The sequence below is a fragment of the Pogona vitticeps genome, chromosome 2 (assembly GCF_051106095.1).
Source record: "Pogona vitticeps strain Pit_001003342236 chromosome 2, PviZW2.1, whole genome shotgun sequence".
In the NCBI taxonomy this organism is placed as follows: domain Eukaryota; kingdom Metazoa; phylum Chordata; class Lepidosauria; order Squamata; family Agamidae; genus Pogona; species Pogona vitticeps.
In genome coordinates, this window is record NC_135784.1 from 152,427,994 (window position 1) to 152,449,509 (window position 21,516).

The 21,516-nt window shown below is 40.6% G+C and overlaps 1 protein-coding gene across 9 annotated transcripts in view; it reads right to left on the minus strand.

Moving 5' to 3' along the window:
- The window catches only part of RACGAP1 (Rac GTPase activating protein 1), a 35,562-nt gene extending 16,650 nt beyond the window's left edge, over positions 1-18,912 (minus strand). The window contains exons 1-5 of one of the 9 annotated variants that reach the window (XM_020784429.3): positions 17,988-18,912; positions 11,410-11,468; positions 6,826-6,925; positions 4,767-4,969; positions 2,592-2,722 (exon numbers count right to left, since the gene is read on the minus strand). In XM_020784429.3, coding sequence (XP_020640088.1) covers positions 2,592-2,722; positions 4,767-4,969; positions 6,826-6,910 — 419 coding nt within the window. In that variant the 5' untranslated portion in view covers positions 6,911-6,925; positions 11,410-11,468; positions 17,988-18,912. Of the gene's footprint in view, positions 1-2,591; positions 2,723-4,766; positions 4,970-6,825; positions 6,926-11,409; positions 11,469-16,125; positions 17,393-17,939 lie in introns of those variants that run through there. The other 8 variants (XM_020784445.3, XM_020784402.3, XM_020784453.3 and 5 more) reach the window with 8 other exon arrangements.
- Between the last annotated feature and the right edge of the window lie 2,604 nt (positions 18,913-21,516).

Sequence of the window (21,516 nt, forward strand, 5' to 3'; positions counted from 1 at the left end):
TGCTTTAGCATTCCAGTCCCCTATAATGAGAACATCTTTCTTTGGTGTTAGTTCTAGAAGGTCTTGTAACTCTTCATAAAATTGGTCAATTTCAACCTCCTCAGCATTGGTGGTTGGTGCATAAACTTGGATTATTGTGATGCTGAAAGGTCTGCCTTGGATTCGTATTGAAATCATTTTTGAGATTATATCCCATTACAGCTTTTCTCACTATTTGTTGACTATGAGGGCTACTCCATTCCTTTTATGGGCTTCTTGCCCACAATAGTAGATATGATAATCATCTGAATTGAATTCGCCTATTCCCATCCATTTCAGTTCACTGACACCCAGGATGTCAATGTTTATTCTTGCCATCTCCTGTTTGACCAAGGTTCATAGATCTTATATTCCAGGTTCCTATGCAGTATTTTCTTTGCAGCATTGGACTTTCCTTTCACTTCCAGGCACGTCCACAGCTGAGTGTCCTTTCAGCTTTGGCCCAACCACTTCATTAGCTTCTGGAGCTACTTGTACTTGTCCTCCACTCTTCCTCCGTAACATGTTGGACGCCTTCTGACCTGAGGGGCTCATCTTCCAGCGTCATATGTCTTAGCCTTTTGTTTCTGTCCATTGAGTTTTCTTGGCAAAGACACTGGAGTGGCTTGCCAGTTCCTGCTCCAGGTGGATCGCATTTAGTCAGAACTCTCCACTATGACCTGTCTATCTTGGGTGTCCCTGCACGGCATAGCCATAGCTTCTCTGAATTAATCAAGCCCCTTTGCTACGACAAGGCAGCAATCCAAGGAGTAAGCATCTCTAACTCGTTAATTTTAATAAGAAGAAAATAAGCATATATTTATCACACACACCCAGAAATCTGTGGGATGTGCCTATCACAATGCCATATTCTTTCTTTGTACAGCCCCTGTTGTAGCATATACTAGCTATTTTACAAACAAGAAATAATTTCATGATTTTTTCTTCAGTCCTGTTTGAATACTTAGTAGCAGTAGTAAAATTCAGCATGAATTTTTCTAATTTCCTTGATCTGCATACAGTGGGGTCTTGACTTAAGAACGGCTTGAGTTAAGAACATTTTGACTTAAGAACCACTCTCATAGGAAAATATTGTCTTGACTTACATACTTAGATTTGAGTTAAGAACTGAAAAAAACCACGTGGGAGGCAGGGAAAGTGCAAAATTTGAACTTTCAGTTAACTGTTGGCCAGTGAAAAGGGTGCCTGTCTGCTTCCTCACTCCTCCCAGCATTTAGAGAGTGGATTGGGAGACAGTCTTCAGACTGCCTGGACTGTATTTTCCCTGCCTTCCCTGAACCTTTCTTGACCTAAGAAACAAAGAAACAAAATATCCCCCTCTAGTGGTCGAAGGCAGAATAGCAGCTTCCCATTAGTTTCTATGGACGGAAAAGAGCAGATACGGATCAAATGGTTTTCAATGCATTCCTATGGGAAATGCAGATTTGACCTGAGAACTTTTTGACTTGAGAACCGCCTTCCAATACAGATTAAGTTCTCAAGTCAAGATCCCACTGTAATCTGACACATTCAATTTACATTACATTATTTCATTACTCCATCACTAAGGAAAGCTATTCTAGGATTCGGTATCTTATACAACCTCTTCACAATTTTTTTATTGCTGCCTAATTTTGAGTGCCCATCTGGCTGCAATGCAATCCAGACACCATACAAATCTATCCCCTACTTAATGTATAAATATTGATTGAAGTGTTCTCATAAATCAATGTCTTCACTGCATTTTCTAAATCTTAATCATTAACTACCAAAACACAGAGCAGAAATTTTTCCTGCAAAGTAAAAAAGAAGCCCTTCCAATAGTCATTAAAAAGCTAAATTTAGATAAATTAACCATTTGGCAGACAAGAAATAAGACTGATGTTTGAAGTAGGTCAGTTACCATATTTGAGAAAAGTGCTCAGAATTAGGTTTAACATTAACACGAAGGCAGAATCATTGACAGTCAGATTAGCACTGCTACATGAGATGAAGATCTTTTCTTGCAAGACAGAAATATAGGTATCGCTTTAGAGGAGTGATTCCCAAACTTGGGAAACTTAGATGTTCTTGGACTGTAATTCCCAGAAGCCTTAACCCAGCTGTGCTGGGCTTCTGGGAGTTGCAGTCCAAGAACACCTAAGTTTCCTAAGGCTGGGAACCACTGCTTTGCATTCTCTATGAAGAGGATTTTTTTGAATAAGCGACTCTGTTTTATATTTGTCGTAGGACATCAGTCCTGGCTTCTTGAAGCCCAAGGAAACTCTTGGCAACACGTGTCCCACAATTCTTTAAAGCTTAGAATAAAGAAAAACTGCATATTAGATGCAATAAAGATGTATCAACATACACAAAAATAGTGCACTGAGCTATGAGTGATATCTTAAAATTATGGATTCTTACAAAAGCAAGTTTAAATTCTGAATCCTCGCCTTTCAGATCATATGCAAAGCTTCTAAGTTTTTGAAAAATGTTGCTTGGCCACAGTGAAAGTCAAATTAATCATCCGCTTTCTTTGCAAATCAACCCACCGAAGAAGCACTCTAGACCAAAGTAAAATCTGATTTGTCTACCTTTTGTTCCCACCAGTCGAAGTCTGAGGCCTGTTTAGAAAGGCTAGTGCTGATCTCTGTTCTTCACTCAGCTGAATACTGCCTGATGAATCACACATGAGCACTTCCCTCATCAGCTGGATCTGCCGCTCCTACAAGTTAGAAAATATGAAAAGTAGTCTCATTTTACATAATAGAGAACTCATAATACATATAGCCTTCTGATGAACACTGCTGCACCATCAGCATATTGATGTCTATAAAGAGATGCACACCTGTCTCTCAAATGATCACATTCAGTTCGTTCAAAGGAGCAGCAGAGATCACATTTTTACCCAGTCTAAAAGGATAAGGTACTCCAAATCAATTTTGTTGAGCTGTAAAGCAATTTGCTGGTATTTTACCAATTCTATTTGCAAGCCGCAATAGTTTCCACCACATTAGATTGATGAGAAAAAGAAAACGGAGTTCCCATCTGCCAAGGGACACAATAAAGTACTCTCTTCACTGTCCAAACAGGATTGATTTAATGGATGGATATGGGGCACCACTTAATTTGCTTGTTAACTGCTAAATTTATTTTCTACTTCAAGAAAAAGAGACAGAAAACACCAGCAAAGAGAAACTCCCGAAACTTGACTTCACTCTCATTATTGCCCAGATTTCAACCAAACCCCTTTTTGAAAAGAAATAGACAAATTGGACAAATTGAGAGTGCATCTCAAGGGAGTGTACTGCACATATGAAAATCTCCATAATTAGAACCTGAGCCCTGACTAAGTTAGCAAGAGGCAACTGAGCTACAACAGGCTGTTAAGTCCTTCTTTGGATGGTGAAGAAACTATCAGTTCTATAGAGTATTCATGTTCTTGCCTTAAATTCACAATATCAGGATGCTAAAGGGCAACCCATCCAAAAACCAAATCCAGAAGTAATATTAGAATGCCTCGCATAGGCTTGTGCTAAGCAATCTTTACTGCTCAAGGATTCTTACATCTGCGTCAGTAGAAGCGAAGAAAATGGTTTCACAAGTTTCAGCAAAACTGGATCCAGACCCACAAAGAATGAAGCTAATAAGTTTCTAGAGGAAGGAGCTCTTCCCTAAGATCCAGCTTGCTTGTATTTGCTTGTTTCAAACCTGAAATCTAGCTGTGCTCTTCTTCTTCTTCTTTCCCCATTCTCTTTTAGCCTAAAATAAAAAGAGCACTCACCATTCAGAAGCATTTAGAAATGCTCAAGCTGGGAGGATGCTTCCTTCCTGCTTTGCATTTCTTGTCCAGAAAGTGAGTCCCATAGGCAGATCCAGCCACTATATACTGGAGGCAAGGGGCCTGATTCTTTGTCCTAACACAACTTTCCCACTTCTGATATGTCCTCCCAAAAAGCAGCAAGGTGAGAAGGACAGGGCTGGAACTATTGCTTGGTTCCCTCCTCCCAATCTTTGAAGACTGAAAGTACACGAATCTCATACACTCAGCAGAGTTAATAGGCAAGTAGCTTCCCCCTCCTTCCTTTCTAAGGCTTAAATGGCAGCTGTACAGGTGCACACTTGGCTAAAAGGGTTGGTTCCCAGAAGCAGAATTTAGGCAAAGGGACACAGGGTTGTGAAGAAGAACGACGGATGGAGGAGCACAGAAGAAAGGGAAACAGAGGGGAGACAAAGGGCGAAGCAATTGGAGTGCAAGTGATCAAATTGGAGTGCAAGTGATGCAACTTTAAATAATTACTTGTATGTCTGCTCTAACATCTGTTTGTCTTTGCAGGACAGTCTCAAATTGCCCAGATCAAAGTCCATTGCCCAGGACCTATGGAATGGATGGGAGCCTCAGCAACATGTTGAGCAAATGTTTTTGCACCTGCAAGTGGATTCTCCATTTTGTCTTGAAATTAGACCCATGCCCTGCTTGCATGCTGGCCACTGGATAACCACATGGGATCTGGGGGAGGGGAGTAGTAGTGAATGTGGTGTCATTTGCCAATAGATCGGTAGTGCAGAAGTAATAAACAAAAAAGTGCTTACAAATTGCGATCGCCTTATTAACCAAGAAAATGGTATATTCACAGCAGCAATATGCTATGGCTGAGTGCTAGGAAAACTGCAATATCCAGGAAGCAGAGGGTGGCATCAGTAGAAGGAGGTTAAAGGAGCTCCTGTTTTCGGTCTGTTAGGACATGCTGAAGCAATTTTATACACACCAACTTTTCGCAGGCCGCTTCAGCACGCTGTCTTCGCTTGATCTCTACATCGACTTGGTTTCTAGCATGTTTCAGCTTCACATCCAGGGCACTGCACTCAGTTTCTCTTTTCATTAGGAGCTCTTTGCACCTGGCCACCTCATGATCCATGCTTTGCCACTTTTTCCTGAATTCTTCAAAGTTCTTTGCCAGCTGAATAAATTCTAAAAAGGATATACATTGTAATCCATTTAAAACAAATTAATCCACTTAGAATAGATAGTTCAAAGAGGAGGAGGATTAATATTTTCTATGTAAAATATCTTCTTGTTAGAAATTATCATGATACAAAGGTGAAAAATGCATGCTTGTGAGCAAACCTGTTTATTGAGACAAGAGCAAACAATATGCACCTCAGAGACATTCCTTTGCTTATTTTTGTGTAGCCCTGGATGCCCAATGAGCTGAAGGGGAAAAAAAGTAACTGTCCATTCTGGAAACCTCCAGGAGGAATAATTCTCTTGTAAAGAAAAAAAGTTTGTCTTGCTTTAGTGAAAAAGAACATTAAGTTTTTTTTATTTAAAAAATCTGGAGATTAACTTCAGGTAACTTTGATGCCTAACTAATTTATAACACAACAGTCTGAACTCAATAATATGTCTAAAATCTCTGATCATGTGCCTTGCAATAAGCCCAATCAAACACAATATAACTTATTTCTGAGAAAATGTGCACAGGGTTGTGCTAAATGGAAGCTACAATCATGCATCAGAGTCATTTCTCCTAACTTCAAAACCAAAGATTTCTATTGGTCTATATAGTTTGATTAACAAGTGACACTGTGTATTAGAAAATAGGATGTCACCATGGCAACACAAAAAAAAAACCATGAACTTCCTGACAATTGTCATGCCGGAGAACAGAATTGCAGCTATAATTATCCTGAGCACAGATTATTATTATTATTATAGTCACAGAATAGGATACCAAAAGTAAGTTAAACAGCAGACTTTAAATATAACTGCTGTAATATGTTTCAGTAGATGTAGATTACTATCACAGATGTCTGGACCAGCAATTCTGCTCAGCTAGATAATTATACAAATATTGATTGGGAAGGAAAAAGCCAATTTCCTTAGCTACTTATCATCCTAAAGGGAATATAAATGGTCCATCCTGCCAAACAATGTCTACAGAAGACTGGACAAACTTGTCTCGAGCAAGCATCCCCCCCTGCACCTGCCTATTATGTACAGATGTCAGTTTCTGTGACACAACACAGACCTCCTTTGGGCTCATTGAGACTTGCAACAGTACATGGCAATACAGTCGTGCCCCGCTTAACGACTGCCCCACATTACAACAAATCCGCTTTACGACGATGTTTTAAATGAGGTTCTTTTGCTTTGCGAAGATAGGTTCCCTGCTTCGGGAACCGATTCTTCGCATTACGACGATCAAAACAGCTGATTGTTGGGTTTTCAAAATGGCCACCGGGTGCTCAAAATGGCTCCCGCTGTGCTTAGGGACAGATTCCTCGCTATACAGGCAACAAAAATGTCCGCCGTATGGAGGATCTTTGCTGGACAGTGAGTTTTTAGCCCACTGGAACGCATTAACCAGGTTTTAATGCATTTCAATGGGTTTTTTATTTTCACTTTATGACGTTTTCGCTCTACAGCGATTTCGCTGGAACGAATTAACGTCATTAAGCGAGGCACCACTGTATAACATCACATCCTTGAGGCACAAGATAGGATAAAGTAACTAACTAGTGGGACTGTATTGTAATGCAATTGCTCCACACTATTACCTAGAAACCCACTTTGCACAAAACCTGCTTGATGGATTGATTATAGATCAGTTTTCTATAAAAGGAAGGAATCTATTCCAATAATCAAGCTTCAAGAATTAGTTAGCACATGTTAGCTGGCTGATCTGATGAATTTGGAAAAACACACTGACTCAATGATTCAGGACGTTTTGAATCAAAGAATTAAAGGGATCTTCCAATGCAATACGGATCTCTGTCACCCTAACATTAGTCACCTGCTTATGTGCACAGAAGGAGGCAACTTACGGATTTCATTGTCTTCATTTAGAATTTCTGCTTGGCGCTTCAGTTGGTTTAAAATGTTCCTTAGATTCATCATTGCTGTCTCCATCGTTTTGCCAGGAAACTGAAATAATTCAGAAATTAGTTTATTTCCCCCTTAGCTTTCTTCTACCTGACAAGCCAAATTCCTCCCAGCAAAATTAAGACTGAAATTCAGAAATCATCACCACTATTGTGGACATTGTCACTGGCAGGCAAACTGAAATCTGAGCAACAGAGACAATGTAGCAATCTATATGTTCTCTACATACAAAGTGACGAAAGTCATGCAATCAAGGGAAAAAAACAACAACTTTCCCATCTATCTCCCACACATTGCTAAATTTTGTTTATTTACTCATCACTGCTCTACACAAATTTTAGGGAGGAAATGTTTCTGCCTATTAAAAGTTTACAATCCAAAACAAGCAACAAGGGTGTACCAAGCTACCAAAGTGCAAATGTAGATACAAATACTTAACCTTTGTTACAGTTTGAAATGAAATTTAAAGGGCTATGCTTAGAGCCTTAAGCAAATAAATATGCTTTTGAAAAGAGATCTGAAGGAAGGGATAATTTAGATTTGGAAGTGTTTCTTCTGTAGAAAAAATAGACATAATTCAGTTTTTTAAAAAAGTTTAAAATTAACCTCTTTTTACATACAGTATTATCTGTTTAAAATAAGACCTGAATAAAAAGATGTTAAACATTTAACTTCATCTTTTATTATTGTGTAACCTGGTAAGAATCTTTAAAAATAAACTTCAGACTAATGTAAAGTCCCCAAATGGGGAAACAATATGACTTGGATGTACATTACAAATAGCAACAGGTTCATTGTGATACATTGGAAGGATGTTGCCGTCCATGAAAGTTTATGCCAGATAAAACATCTTAATATGTTAAGGTGCTAGAAGACCTGCGTTTCTATTGCAACAAATTTATTATTAAAAGTTCTGATGATTTGTTGCAGCTACAAATACAAATAGCATAGAAATTTATTTCCATGGCATGAAGAAAATGTTGCCCTTACTTCTGGAGGATTCTGGTACTAAGAACCCAAAGATATTAATAGGAAATCCTGTAGCTAACTAGTGAAGGCTATCTGGGAGGTTCAGTTGATATGAATAGCTCCTAATGAAAACTGTGAGTCAAGGAGCTCATTAAAACCTGAGAAACAGATTTGTGCAGGTGAAGTTTTGACTGATGCAGAGAGGCCATATATGAGGAATCCACAGCAAATACAGCACAGCCTTCACCAAGCAAAAAAGGAAGTTGAACAGGCTACATACGTAGCCATATGTTTAGAGGATCTTGGCACCCTAAGACACAGCTTTTAAAACAGTATGCTATAGACTAGGGTCTCCAAACTATGGCCCGCGAAGCCACATCTGGCCTGCCTTGCCATTTTCTCCAGCCTGTTCCCCTCAGCCTGTGCGTGCACACGTGTGTGGGGGTGTGCAGGAGGGCATCCGTGTGTGTATGCGTGCAGAGGGTGGGCGGGGGTGCATGTGGGTGTGCAGCTGCATGTGCATACGCACACATTCCTGTTTCTTCCACCCTCAAAAATGTTGAAACTATCTGGTGTGGCCATCACAGTCAAAAGAAGAATAAACTAAAGCTGAGTACAGCATTCTATCCCTCCCCTGTTTTAAGGGAAGAGAAACAAGTTACTGTACAAGGGTAGCAAGAACTACTGGGAGGATGTATAAGAGTACAGTACTTAGTAAAGGAAAGTGATAGGAATGATCCTTTGGTTGTTGCTCAAACAGTAGACGGAGCCATATAGGAACGGCTACATATGTGCAGTATAGAAGAGGGGCAGAGTTCCAGCCAAAGCCATTCAGCAGTACAACATTCCAGTAATCAAGAGAAAGAGGCAATTTCCTGGATGTGGATCAAAGCAGAAGAAATCATTCTACGTATGATCCTCTCCATTCCTCCCTCCTCTCCTCAGCTTTGCCAACATGTACTCATTCTCTCAGAGGAAGAATTATTCTGGAGAGACACCTGCAGACTTTGTGTGTGCAACCACAAATCACATGCCCTCCCCTTTTTTTTCTTCACCTGGAAGAGGGGGAAAGCACAAAAAGAAAGGCAACACTTCTGGGCCTCCCTCAAAATGAGAGATGAACAGATCTGTGTTTTTTGGACAGCAACTCACAGAATTCTGCCTGGAGAATGCTTGAAAAATTCTTGGAGCTGCAGTCCAGTTCTGAAATGTGCTGCCTAGGCAAGCTTGAGAGTTGCAGCAACCAACCCCCCCCCCAAGAAAAGAAAAACCAGAAAGAGAATACCCCAACTTGTCATCCCTAGCTAAAAGCCAGTAGTACATGAAGAGAGAAAAGATCTTCAAGAAGGCCTCCAAAACTTGGCTTGCAAGCTCAACACAAACCCTTTGCTTTGAGAAAGGCAAAACTAAGGACTGAAGGATTCCTCCTCCCTAAAAAAGGAAATGAGTTTATTTGCATGCCAGACCCTACAATGTAACCATTCCCTCCCTATTACCCCACTGCTGAGCAAAATCTAATTGTTCTAACTGTTCAGATACCCAGACAGCAAAGTATGTTTGTTCAAACATGATTTAAATCAATGATTTAAAAATTGGCACTCTCTGTGTTAATTATTTAAATCACTCTAACTTAAATAATCTCACAATGAACAGTCAGAATCTAAATAAGGATTTCTCTTTTCAGTGATTCGGATTAAAGACAAATTTAAGTCAAGCCTAAAATTAGCAACATATTTAACACAATATATAAAAAAAGAAGTATATTTGGAGGATATGTCCACACTAGCTTGGGTTTAAAAATTTTTGTAAGCTAGTCTTTCTATTGAAAACGGCTTTTAAAAATCCATGACTTAGCGTATTTCCCAAACAGCAGAGCCAGTGACATCACAGCAGTGATTAAAGGAGAACTTGCTAGTTCAGCAGAGCAGAAATTGCTTCTTCAATCCATGTAGCTCCTGGAAATGTCTATGGGAACTATGGCTAATAAATTACTACCAAGCAGAGGATGGTGCTGACATTGTACCACATTTCTGGCACTTATTGCAGATGACACACTAACTTCTCAGCAAGAAGTCCATTGAAAAATAGATACTTTTTTCAATGGCCTTCTTCAATAGTCTTTTTTTTATATGCACAATACAAAAGCCCCCTCTGAGCAACTAAGCTTTAGTATCTATTCTGTCTGAAACATTTCAAATGTTCCCAACGGTTTCATAGAATGAGACTTCTATTGAAATTTCTGCAAGTTTTTGACCTCCATCTTCTCACCCCACACATCAGTAGCAATACTTCTGAAGAACAAAAATGCCCATGGAGTTTGCCACTTGTGCATGATTCATTGCATGGCAGATGAATGAGTTCTGAATTCTAGGGAGTGTGCTCTTCTGTGGTTTTGGATTTCGATTCCGAAATTCTCCATGTATTCTGGGAATTGCAGCCCATAAACCCAAATCTGCCCAGCTGTAGATTTCATCCCTCTAAAAAAAGTGCTTTTGAGTTATCTATCTGCACCAGTGGCTTCTCAGGCCTTTACTTCCTGCGGTGTTGAGTTCCTGGGAGTCATAGTCTCACTGCCCATTAGGCTCTATAGAGGGTGCATCCCCAAAGAGCAGCAACTCCCAGGAAGCACCATGGCAGCTCCCGTTTTTCTACAAATTAACAACAGGAAGCAAAGGCCTGAGAAGATGAAGATAAATAACTCAAAATTACTTTCTACTGGAGAACAAAACTTAAGAGTGTATTTGAGGGTTGTGGGCTGCTATTCCAAGAACACTTGGGAGGATTTGAGGGGCTATAGCCCAAAAGGACAAAAAGCACACTGCTAGTGAATTCTCATTTGACATTACTATAAACACTTTTTTATAGAGCAATGGTTAGGGCTAGACCAGAATAGGACAGATCCAGGTACCACGCAAGCTCATTGGATTCTCTTGAGCTAAACCGCTCTCACTCAGTATAACCTGCCTTGCAGGGCTGTTGTGAGGCTAAATGAGGCACAGAGACCAACATACTCTGCCATAGGCTCCTTGTAAGAAGGATAATACATAATGAAGGAATTAATAAATGAATCGAAATACCAGTTGTGCTTTTTGGAACATTATATGAGATACTAAAAGTGTACAGTACTCATTTGCAAGCAGAGTTTTTTCCAATTTGTTCATGTTCAGTTACAGAGAAAAGATTTTTAGAACAGCCATAAACAACAGTGTATAGTACGAACTTGTTTATCCTAACAATTTATCATTACAAAAATGAGACCAAACACAAACCAATTAATCAAACACAAAAATATAGTACATTCACTAAGCAACTATGGTAGGACACAGTGGATGTCAAAACCTATACAATCACTATTACTACTGTTATCTCAACTCAGGAGCAGTGCAAGGACTTTAGAGGGGAAACACAGCACCAACCATTGACGGCTGACAGAGCAGGCTGCCTAAGATACACCACAGTCATCATCTTTGTACTTGTACTGTATAAGATTTTAGTGAAGGAAAGGACAAAGCAGAAATTACTGAAAGGTGGTATAAATTTGAATAGCTCTGCCTCACCTGCCTTCTGTAGGGCAAAATGTTAACCAGATTTGCACAAACAGCACCACAGCATCAGGCTGAAAAGCATAAAATACAATTGTATGGATATTTCAAATCAACATAATACTCTAGCTTTTCTTCTGCATAGAGCTTTCTCCTAACAAAAGCACAAGTCATGCATATTTATCATGATCTTCAGACATGAAATACCACCAGCAAAAGCAAATGATGAATGAGCTGATGGTGTGGTGACACACATCAGCTAGAAGTCTATATTTTGCTTACATATTTTTCCTATTTCCTATTTAAAATACTGTATATAATTATGGGAAGCATTGGAGTGCAGAAAGGTAACAATCCTGTTTTCATCTCTGCAGGAAAAGCAGCTTTTGGAAATAGTTTCCTCTTTACCTACTCAAACAAAACAGACCAACTGTACTTTTAAGTAATATGCAAGCTTTGCCAGATATCTATTCACCTCTTACATACCAAATACAGAGCAGAAAAAACTGAACCTATGGTTTTTACTTCTACATTATACTTCAGAAACATTATCTCACCATTAAACAATGGCCAAAATCCTCTTGCACAGCTACACGAATGGAGTAATTTTGGGAAGCCAGTTGCCCAAAGTTAAAAAAAAAATACTACAGACTTTATTAGTTGTAGTCAAAACTCAGTACAGTATTCAACAGATAACGTCTACAGTGATTTCTTAACTCTGAGCAATTTGCATCCCACAGTTACGCCATATGTGCTACAGCAGTGTAACTAGGCAAGAGGATTTGGATCAATAACTTAATGGCAACCCATTACTCTGTGCAGTGAGCAGAGAAAGGAAAACATGAAACCCCAATCCAACAGTCCTGTGAACAGCAATAAAACATTGGTAACACAACACAAGAAACAAAAAAGAAATCATCTGATGACATCCAGATATAGATCCACATTTTTCCCTTGGAGTAGTATGCTTTGAAGGCTTCTTTATAGAGTTCCACCTTTACAAGTTTTCTAGAAATACAAAAGGCGGGGACCTGATGCACCTTTGGTGGAAGAGCATTCCACAATGATGGATGGGGCCACCACAAAGAAAGCCGGATTTCTACTTGACATTCTTTTGACCTCTTGGTGTGGTCACTCTAAGAAGTCAGCCCCAGGTGGAACAGGTGAACTGGGAAGCTGTTCCTTGTAAGAGATACTCTGACAGGTAGCAACTAAGATTGTCCATGTGTTCAAAGCCTTTTTTAAGATACTCAAAAATCTTAACTGTATGTTTCCCTGGACAAGGCTTGCTCTTGCTTTTTCAATACTGTACCAAAACACTCCTTTACTTTCTCTACCATTATTAACTTGGACAAAATCACCCACACTATGTGGTCTCCAAATCACACCTTTTCAAATATCATAGCAAATCTACCTCTAGCAATGGAAAGTTGGTGAAAATCAAGACCTCAAAAAAACAAGACTAACAAGAGTTTTGACTCTTTTCCTCCCGCTATAAATGAGATCAACTATGTCTGTATAATTCTTCCTAGCCTTTCAACACAGGGAGAATAAACAGTTCCTAGTACTGTATAACAAGGATATGATTCAGTCTAGTGAGAAATTACCTTTCTGCTAGGCTGTTATGTAGCTAACAGCTAAAGACATTTTAAAAATGGGTATTAATGATTAAAGACATTTGTGTCAAATGAGCATTAATGGTGTTTAATGGTGACTAGAGTTGGATGGATAACTCAATGGTTGAGTTATGGTTGGGAGTTCAATCCCCCAATGTGCCTCCTGCAAGAATAGTCAGGCTGTGTGGCCTTGGGCAAGCTGCACAGTTCAAGGGCATCCCCAGAAGAAGAGAATGGTAAGTCACTTCTGAATATTCTCTGCCTGGAAAAACCTGAAAAAGGGTAGCCATAAGTCAGAAGTGACTTGATGGGGCATAATTATTATGATTATTAATGGTAACTAGGTACTGAGTGCACACACATTATCTAGCTAAATGAGAACTAGAGATAATCATCAGCAGCAGCTGGGAACTGGAAACAATTCTGAATTTTTGCAGTAGAGTGATAAGGAGTCAGAGCAGTTGCTTTAGGGTAAATATGAACTTCTCAAACAACTACTAGAGTGTGTGGGTCTTCTCCATGCTCAACATGCATACACATATATAAGTACATGGGTGGTAGAAAATACTCTGCTTACATTTTTTAATTTCCTGCTTATAAGAAAATCATTCTGCAGAAGGCTGTGCTGAGTGTACAGTATTATCAGTGGAAGTGAAAAGGACAAAAACATCCGGTCTCCTTGAACCATTAGCAAATCACACTTCCATTAACAGGTTAAAACTTTGCAACATGGTGTTAACAGCACAATTCTGTACATGCATACTTATAAGTAAGGCTATTTGACTTCTGTAGGTCTTATTCCCAAGTAAGTGACTAGAGAAGGCTACACCATAAGTAAATACTGTAGGTCAAAGCCATACAAGTAGTATTTACTACTCAATCCATGCAATAAACAAACTATTGGCCAAAATTTACCACCTACTTCTATTTTTCAAATTAAAAAATAAAATAAAAGATAGTATAATGAGTGCAAAATACTATTTATGTACAGCAAATAATCATCTTAACAAGAAAATGGGAATGCAAATTCATTTTTGAAAGCCAGTATGTGTACTCTTCTGAAGTTATTTAATGGAACATCTTTCTTCTAAAAGCATGACATTTACATGACTTTCATTGATTTACAGAATGAAACATTAAAGAGAATGAAAGGTCACAGACAAGGCACAAAAATGATCAGCCAGATCAAAATATCCCACTTACTAAGGTCAAAGCTAACTTCTCAGTTTCATTTGTAGGCAATGGCCATATTTAAATAAAATACAAAAACCATCTTGATGGCTAACTAACTCTGATTCCACCTTTTCCAGGAATGCCCAGATTATACTCCACAGTTTTCTGAAATGCCTAGAGTTTAAACTAGACTCTGGTCATCTAAATATGAACAAGATTCCATGCGATTGTAATTAGCAATCAATTTAGTTTAAGTATTTAATGTATTGCATGTGCACACAATGTTAAAATGCTATAGGCTCATGTACTGGGTGGATGCTGCACTAGCGTGTCAGTGCTGAATGCACAATAAAGGACACCATTTCATAATGAAGAGACAGACATGTTTTCATGTTTGTAGTCAGACCATGTAAGCAGAAAAGCCTGGTAGAGCAGACTTGCTCTTCTCATACTACAATTCCTATAACCTCCAGAAAGAATGGTCATTGGGTGTACTAGCTCAGTGGTTCTTAACCTTGGGTTACTCAGGTGTTTTTGAAGTGCAACTCCCAGAAACCCCAGTCAGCACAGCTGGTGGTGAAGCCTTCTGGGAGTTGCAGTCCAAAAACACCTGAGTAACCCAAGGTTAAAAACTACTGTACTAGCTGACCATTATTACAGCTGCAGTCCAATCCATCTAGGAGCCACTATGCTGGGGAAGCCTGTTAGCTGTTCCTTATATCCACTGTTCCAACAAATGTTTTATTATAGAAACTCTAGCATAGTCCTCCTCAGAGCATCTCTTCAGTTATTATCCATTCAAAAACAAATGCATGATGCTATTTCTAAGCCAAAAGTATTGGGATTAAAGTTTATGTACCAACATCATATATTTAATCAGTGGCCGCCTTGGAAAAAAAACCTGAAAAAATATTTATAACATATGCAAGAAACTTCCTGAAAAACAAAGGCCAATGTGGAGTACTGGATCAAGTGTGGACCTAGGACTCAGGAGGCCAGGATTGAAATCCCTAATGAGCCATGGAAACTCCCAGTGGGGCTTCGAATGGTAAACCACTGCTTGAACACGCCACATAACTAGAAAATCTTACCTAGTCATAATTAACTAAGAAATGATACATAGCAACATTTTCCTGAGATACTTACAGGACTAGTCTACATGTTACAAGGCAAGGCTATTATGAGAAATAAAATAGACCTATGTCCCAGACATGGTTCTTAAACTGTGGTTTGCTTAGAATGTCATGAAAACTGGGAATTCTGGCTTTGCTATTACCCCAAAAGTCAAAGTCATTGGTCAAGTAAGAATGAAAAGGCCTACAGAATTTTGTCTCAAGGGCATAACAGAGTTTTGCACTGGGTGGATCTTCCAAATGACATTTTTAAAATACCTTTCTGTGTCAGAAGAATACAGCAGCCAAGACAGTGAAACTGTAGCACATTCTCCCTGGAGTGCTTCCACAAGCAAACAAAGAGATACATGACATCAAATGGCTCCTCAGTGACCCTTTCAATGAGTTTTAAATTGCTCCCTCAATGTGCCCTTTTTAATTTTTCCCCCCTAAACAATTTTAGGACATCAGAAAATATTCTAGAAACCTCATATATTTCCTAACTATAGAACTGCAGCTTACATAAATTACAGAGTTAGTTCCCAATGTTCCACGAAAATTTCACAATCGTAAAGGAGGCACTTATTGCAGCTGAAGATGATTGCCAGTTCCTAGATACCTGCAACCCTGAAGGCTCAGACACCAGCAAGATAAGGACTTAAAGAATGAATCTCCTAAAGACATAGAAAAGGAGCTATTGTTAGTTCATAAAAGGAATAGTTGCAAGATGACTCATGTCTTTAGGGCAAGGACTTTAACACAAGAGGACATGAAAGAGATTGCAGATGGAAAAAGAGACCTCCCAAGCCCACATGGGACAAATTGATTACCTTATATTTTTCACTTCATTCCTCGCTGAGCACTCTTGATCCTTTCCTGTCCCAGTTCCTGCCACTGTCATTCATCCTCACCTGGTAATCAGTATACAGTACGTACATCTCTGTGCTGGCTCTTTCCGAACCGCCTTCCAATATGCCACCATTTTCTCAATTTCCCCTCAATGATACCGCTTTCTTACTTCACCCATTATAGGTTTCCGAATATTCTTCCTGTCCTGCTTGTCTTAATTGCTCATTCAACATCTCCAGGTATGGTGTGCTTTTCCTTTGGAATCTATTCTCTCCCTCAGCCATGGCCAAATCCTTACACTAACAACAACCTGACCTACTCTAAACCCTTGGCCCTCTGTTCAGTCCCACATCTTCAGCTATCTTAAATTTCTACTTGGATGTTTTACTTCCAACGTATAATAATCAAACTTATATTTCTTCCCAAACTCTCCTCTCTCAGAGAGCCTCTGTACCAGTTCGAAGCAGTATTACCATTGCTTCTGAAACAGACACAAATAAAAGCTTCATTTTTCCTTCTTCCTTTGCCTCACATTAGCCAATCATTATCAGGTCACTTTTTCACTTACAACACAGCAGAACTACGGGCCTTCATCTCTACCCCCTTAGTGAAAACTCTATTGCAGTACAGTACTTCTATGACTCATAATCCCTCTCCTTTCTCCTTTGTGTTTCAACACCTCTCCTCTGATGAAAACTACAGCAATGTCATTCCTCTCTCTTCTCACATCACGTGGCATTCTTCCTTCAACGCAGACACTTGCTTCCTGTTAACTCTTGCATCCTCCCAGGGAAATCATCCCCTCTCCCTTATCATTCCACCCCCCAAAACCTTTGATCTCCAGTTTTCACGAAGGCAGTTGACTGAAATAAACCACTTCAAACGAGCCAGTCCTTTCCTATTCACTCCCGTTATACTGTATCTGGAAGTCTATCCCAGAATACTTATAAAACACCATTACTGTACTCAATTTGGCGTCGGAATCCAGCCTTTATGCAAAGATTTTGGGATGAACTTGATCTAATTTCCTACTAAAAATAACCCTAAACTCAAAACCATATTCCTCAGTAACCCGCAGCCCATTCCGTTTCTCCTGCAGCGTCTGACTCTAAGTTCTATAAGGCAAGGAAGCATCTGATACACCGTTGGTAGTATATAAAGGCAAATTGCTATTACTTGGTATTTCTGTATTTTACTAGTAAACCACACAAACAGGAAAAGACTATATCGCTAATGGTGAAATCCTAGCCCCCTCTCTCAAGGCGCATACAGTCTGTAGCGAAATCCTTGTCCCACCAGCATTCTTGTAAAAACTACCCTCCCAAAGCGTGGCAATCATTGCTTTTGCTCAGCTCTGCCGAAAGGTTTTATGAGATATTGTATAACAAGGGTGGGTAACGGAGGCCCTCCAGATGTTGTCGGACTACAACTCCCATCAGCCTTAGCCAGCATAGGAAGGCGAGAGTTTCAATACAGTCTTATGGCGGGTAACACGCCACCCATCTCTTAGGCTACTTCCTAACAAATACACGCTTATTTATTTGAAGATAGGAAAATGTGATGTATGCATGTAATAAATTTAACTTTTTCACTCCATAAAGGGTCGTTATTCCGGGGGGGGGGAGTCTTCTCCAGTTTCACATAATAGTCATAATAGTACACGGCAGGGACAATTTAATACTTATTACTCCAATATTCCCCCCCCCCCCCGCCCAGAAGCTCCTCAATCCCCAAATACTCTATAGAGGTCTAGGAGCCCCCCCCCCCCTTAAATTTCCCCGCCCCCGAATCTTACCTACCAGGGGTCCGCGTGAGAGGAAAGGCTCTTACATGCTTTCCTTACCGGCGCGGGCAAGAGCATCCGCAACGGCCACCGCTGCAACGGGAACGTCTTCGGGGCCCGCCTTCAAGTTTGAATCCTCACAACCGGCGTTCTCTCCGGACTCTGATTGGCTGCGGCGTCCTGACACTGTGAAGGCGCGAGGAGACTTCCCCCACCACCTCAAACGTACAAAAGAACTTCCCTTCTGTTCACTTTGGAGTCTGATGTTCCGGGCGCCTTCTTTCTTAAGGGCATGGTTGCCCATACTTCAGGGGATCAACTCCCCGCAGGCACACACACGCACCCCGGCTGCTTTCGCAGCTGGTATGTCGGCGGTGGGGGTTGGAGAGTCGTTTTGCTTTAGGGCGGATGGATTCCCTCTAGTCTTTTCCAGTTCGTAGAGGGAGGGCGAATGGAGAGAAGGAATGGCAAAGAAGAAGGAAACTGCAGAAAACTGTAATTGCTTTAGTGGAATTGTTTTTAAAAAAATCTCATGTTAGTGGAATAATATAAAGAGACAAATCAGTGTCGCTGCCGTGGGGATAAGGACAAGGATGCCTTGCGAGGAATGGGCGGATTAACAAAAAGCTCTCTAGTAACACCTGAAGACAAGGGTGGACAAGTTTTATTAGACCATCAAAATAAAAAACAGAAACTGGCATTCGGCACCGGCAGAAGTGCCATCTGGTTGGGCACCACAGAGTTGGTGGCGGTGAAGAAAAAATAAAAATATCAAAAATCGCGGCTTAGATATACGGGTCCGGTTTCGCCTTTTAAAGTCAATTCCAAAATCGGAGCTGCAGAGTTAGTTGCGAGGCGGCAGCTTTCACATTTCACTGTGAAATCTATAGGTTAGCATATACGCCCCCCCCCCCCCCCGTAAATCTACCCAGGAGATTTAGAAGTTTTATGTTTCTTCTGCACCTGCCCCAGCTCCGTAATGCCCCACCTGGGATAATTTAGTGACATAGTAAAGGTACCACCCATCCTTGTCTTCTGATTATGCGCAAGGACCATATGGCTTCTCCCCCCCCCCCTTGGGCTATGGAAAATACAATCCTAGTTAGCTGTTAGGATACCCACAACCAAGCAAGGGCATTTGACATCATTGTAGCAGGGCTGCAAAGTAACAATAACATCTTCCTCCAACCACTGAGTAATTCTTTTAATTTGGCTGAAATTAGTTAGCCTAGCCTGTTTCTAAATTTAATCCCAACCTCTCTGAAATGAGGTTCACCACATTTCTGTATATCTCTATTCCCAAACAGAAAATAACAGTGTGTTTGATTCTAGAGTCCAATTGGTGGGGTGGGGAGGAGGGCGCAGAGCCTGGCAGTTCTTTACCCAACAAGATTAGAATGTTTGTCCCAGTCTACATCCTCAGAGATAAAATATTAAATCTCCTCAGAACTGAGGGTGCAGTCAGATATCAAGAAGGAGTGGTGTCAGGTCCCACTGGAGAGGGTCACTTTGCTGGGAGCGATCACCAGGGTTAAAGCAACCTTTTGGTCCACGAAGGAAACACCCTAGCCTGGTTCCAAAAAAGAATAGCCCTGCTGTTGGATCAAAAGGTCCCGCTTTTACTCAGATCAGGGTTGGGCTGCTTTCCAATCTCACTTACATCATGCAATCACCTGGAAATAGCTTGCTCTGGTCCATGCCACAAGCAGTCCAAAATGCAAGATATTTCCCTGTCGTATTGACATCAGCAAGACTGAGGAATTTGTCCAAGTGCTTGAGGGAACTTTTCCAGGCCTGGCTGGTGCAAATGCACCTGAACAATGGGAATTTCAAGAATGCTGTTTATAACACCGCCTTGTCCACATTTGACAAGAAGACCAAACAGATGGCAGTCTGGTTTGAAGCCCATTCAGAGGAGTTGATGCCAGCCATCAAGGAAAAGAGGAGAGATCTAGCAGCATCCAAAGTCTGCCCTAGTGAGCACAACTTGCAGGCTGTTTGGGTTGCTCGTAGCAAAGTCCAACAGACTGCCATGAGATGTTCTAATTTATTTATTTATTAATTAAATTTATACCCCACCCCTCTAGACTATATCTACTCGGGGCGGCTAATGATTATTGGCTTCAGCTCTGCTCTCAGATACAGATAGCAGTGGACACAGATAACATTGAGGGAATATATGATGGTATCAAGCAGGCTTTAGGTCCAATACAGAAGAAATCTGCTCCTTTCAAGACAGCTACAGGCGTGATCATCCAGGACCAAGCACAGCAAATGGAACGCTGGGTGCAGCACTAGTTGAGCTATATTCCAGAGAGAATGTAGTAACCGAAGAGGCACTAAATAACATTGACGGCCTGCCTGTCTTAGAAGAGTTGGACAGTAAACCAACTTTAGCAGAAATAAAAGCAGCCTTGGATTCCCTCACCTCCAGCAAGGCATCTAGGAAGGATAACATCCCTGCTGAAGTGCTGTAAAGAGATCATCACCACCGAGCTGTATGAAGTCTTTTGTTTGCTGGAGGGAAGGTGGAGTACCACAGGACATAAAGGATGCTAACATTGTCACATTGTATAAGAACAAAGGCGACAGGGGCGACTGCTATAACTATTATGGCATCTCTCTTCTCTGTATTGTAGCGAAACTGCTTGCCCGTGTTGTGCTGAAGAGACTCCATGTGCTTGCAGACAGAGTCTATCTAGAATCACAGTGTGGATTTTGAGCTAATAGATCCACCATTGACATGATATTCTCCCTCAGATAGTTGCAGGAGAAATGCAAGGAACAACAACAGCCACTCTTTCTGGCCTTCATACTGTAGATCTCACAAAGGCCTTTGATTTGGACAGCCTTTTTAAAATTCTTCCCAAGATTGAATTTCCACCTCGACTCCTTAACATCATCAGGTCTTTTCATGAGGAAATGAAGGGCACTGTAGTTTTTGATGGCTCAACATCAGATCCATTTGACATCTGAAGTGGAGTGAAACAGGGCTGTGTTCTTGCGCTGACCCTGTTTGGGATCTTTTTTGCTGTCATGCTGAACCATACCTTTTGGAACTGCAACAAAAGGTGTCTATCTCTGGACTAGATCAGACGGAAAGCTCTTTAATCTCTCTTTATTGAGAGCGAGGACCAAAGTCCAGCTGTAATGCATGTTGGACTTCCTCTTCGCCGATGATGCAGCTGTTGTTGCCCATTCTGCCGAAGAGCTCCAACAACCTATGAACCGTTGTAGTAAGGCCTGCTAAGATTTTTGATTAGCAATCAGCCTGAGGAAAACACAAGTCATGGGCCAGGGTGTGTACTCACCTCCCTCTATTACCATCTCTACACAAGAATTGGAGGTTGTTCATGACTTTGTGTACCTTGGCTCAATGATCTCTGACACACTTTCTCTAGATGTAAAGCTGGATAAACACATTGGCAAAGCAGCTACCACGTTCTTTAGACTTACAAAGAGAGTATGGCTTAATAAAAAGCTGGCATCATATACCAAGATCCAGGTCTATAGATGAAGATTCCTGCAGGAGTCAAAAGCTAGCTTCTGATTTTGATATTTCAATAATAATCAATAATGTGATTTTAAA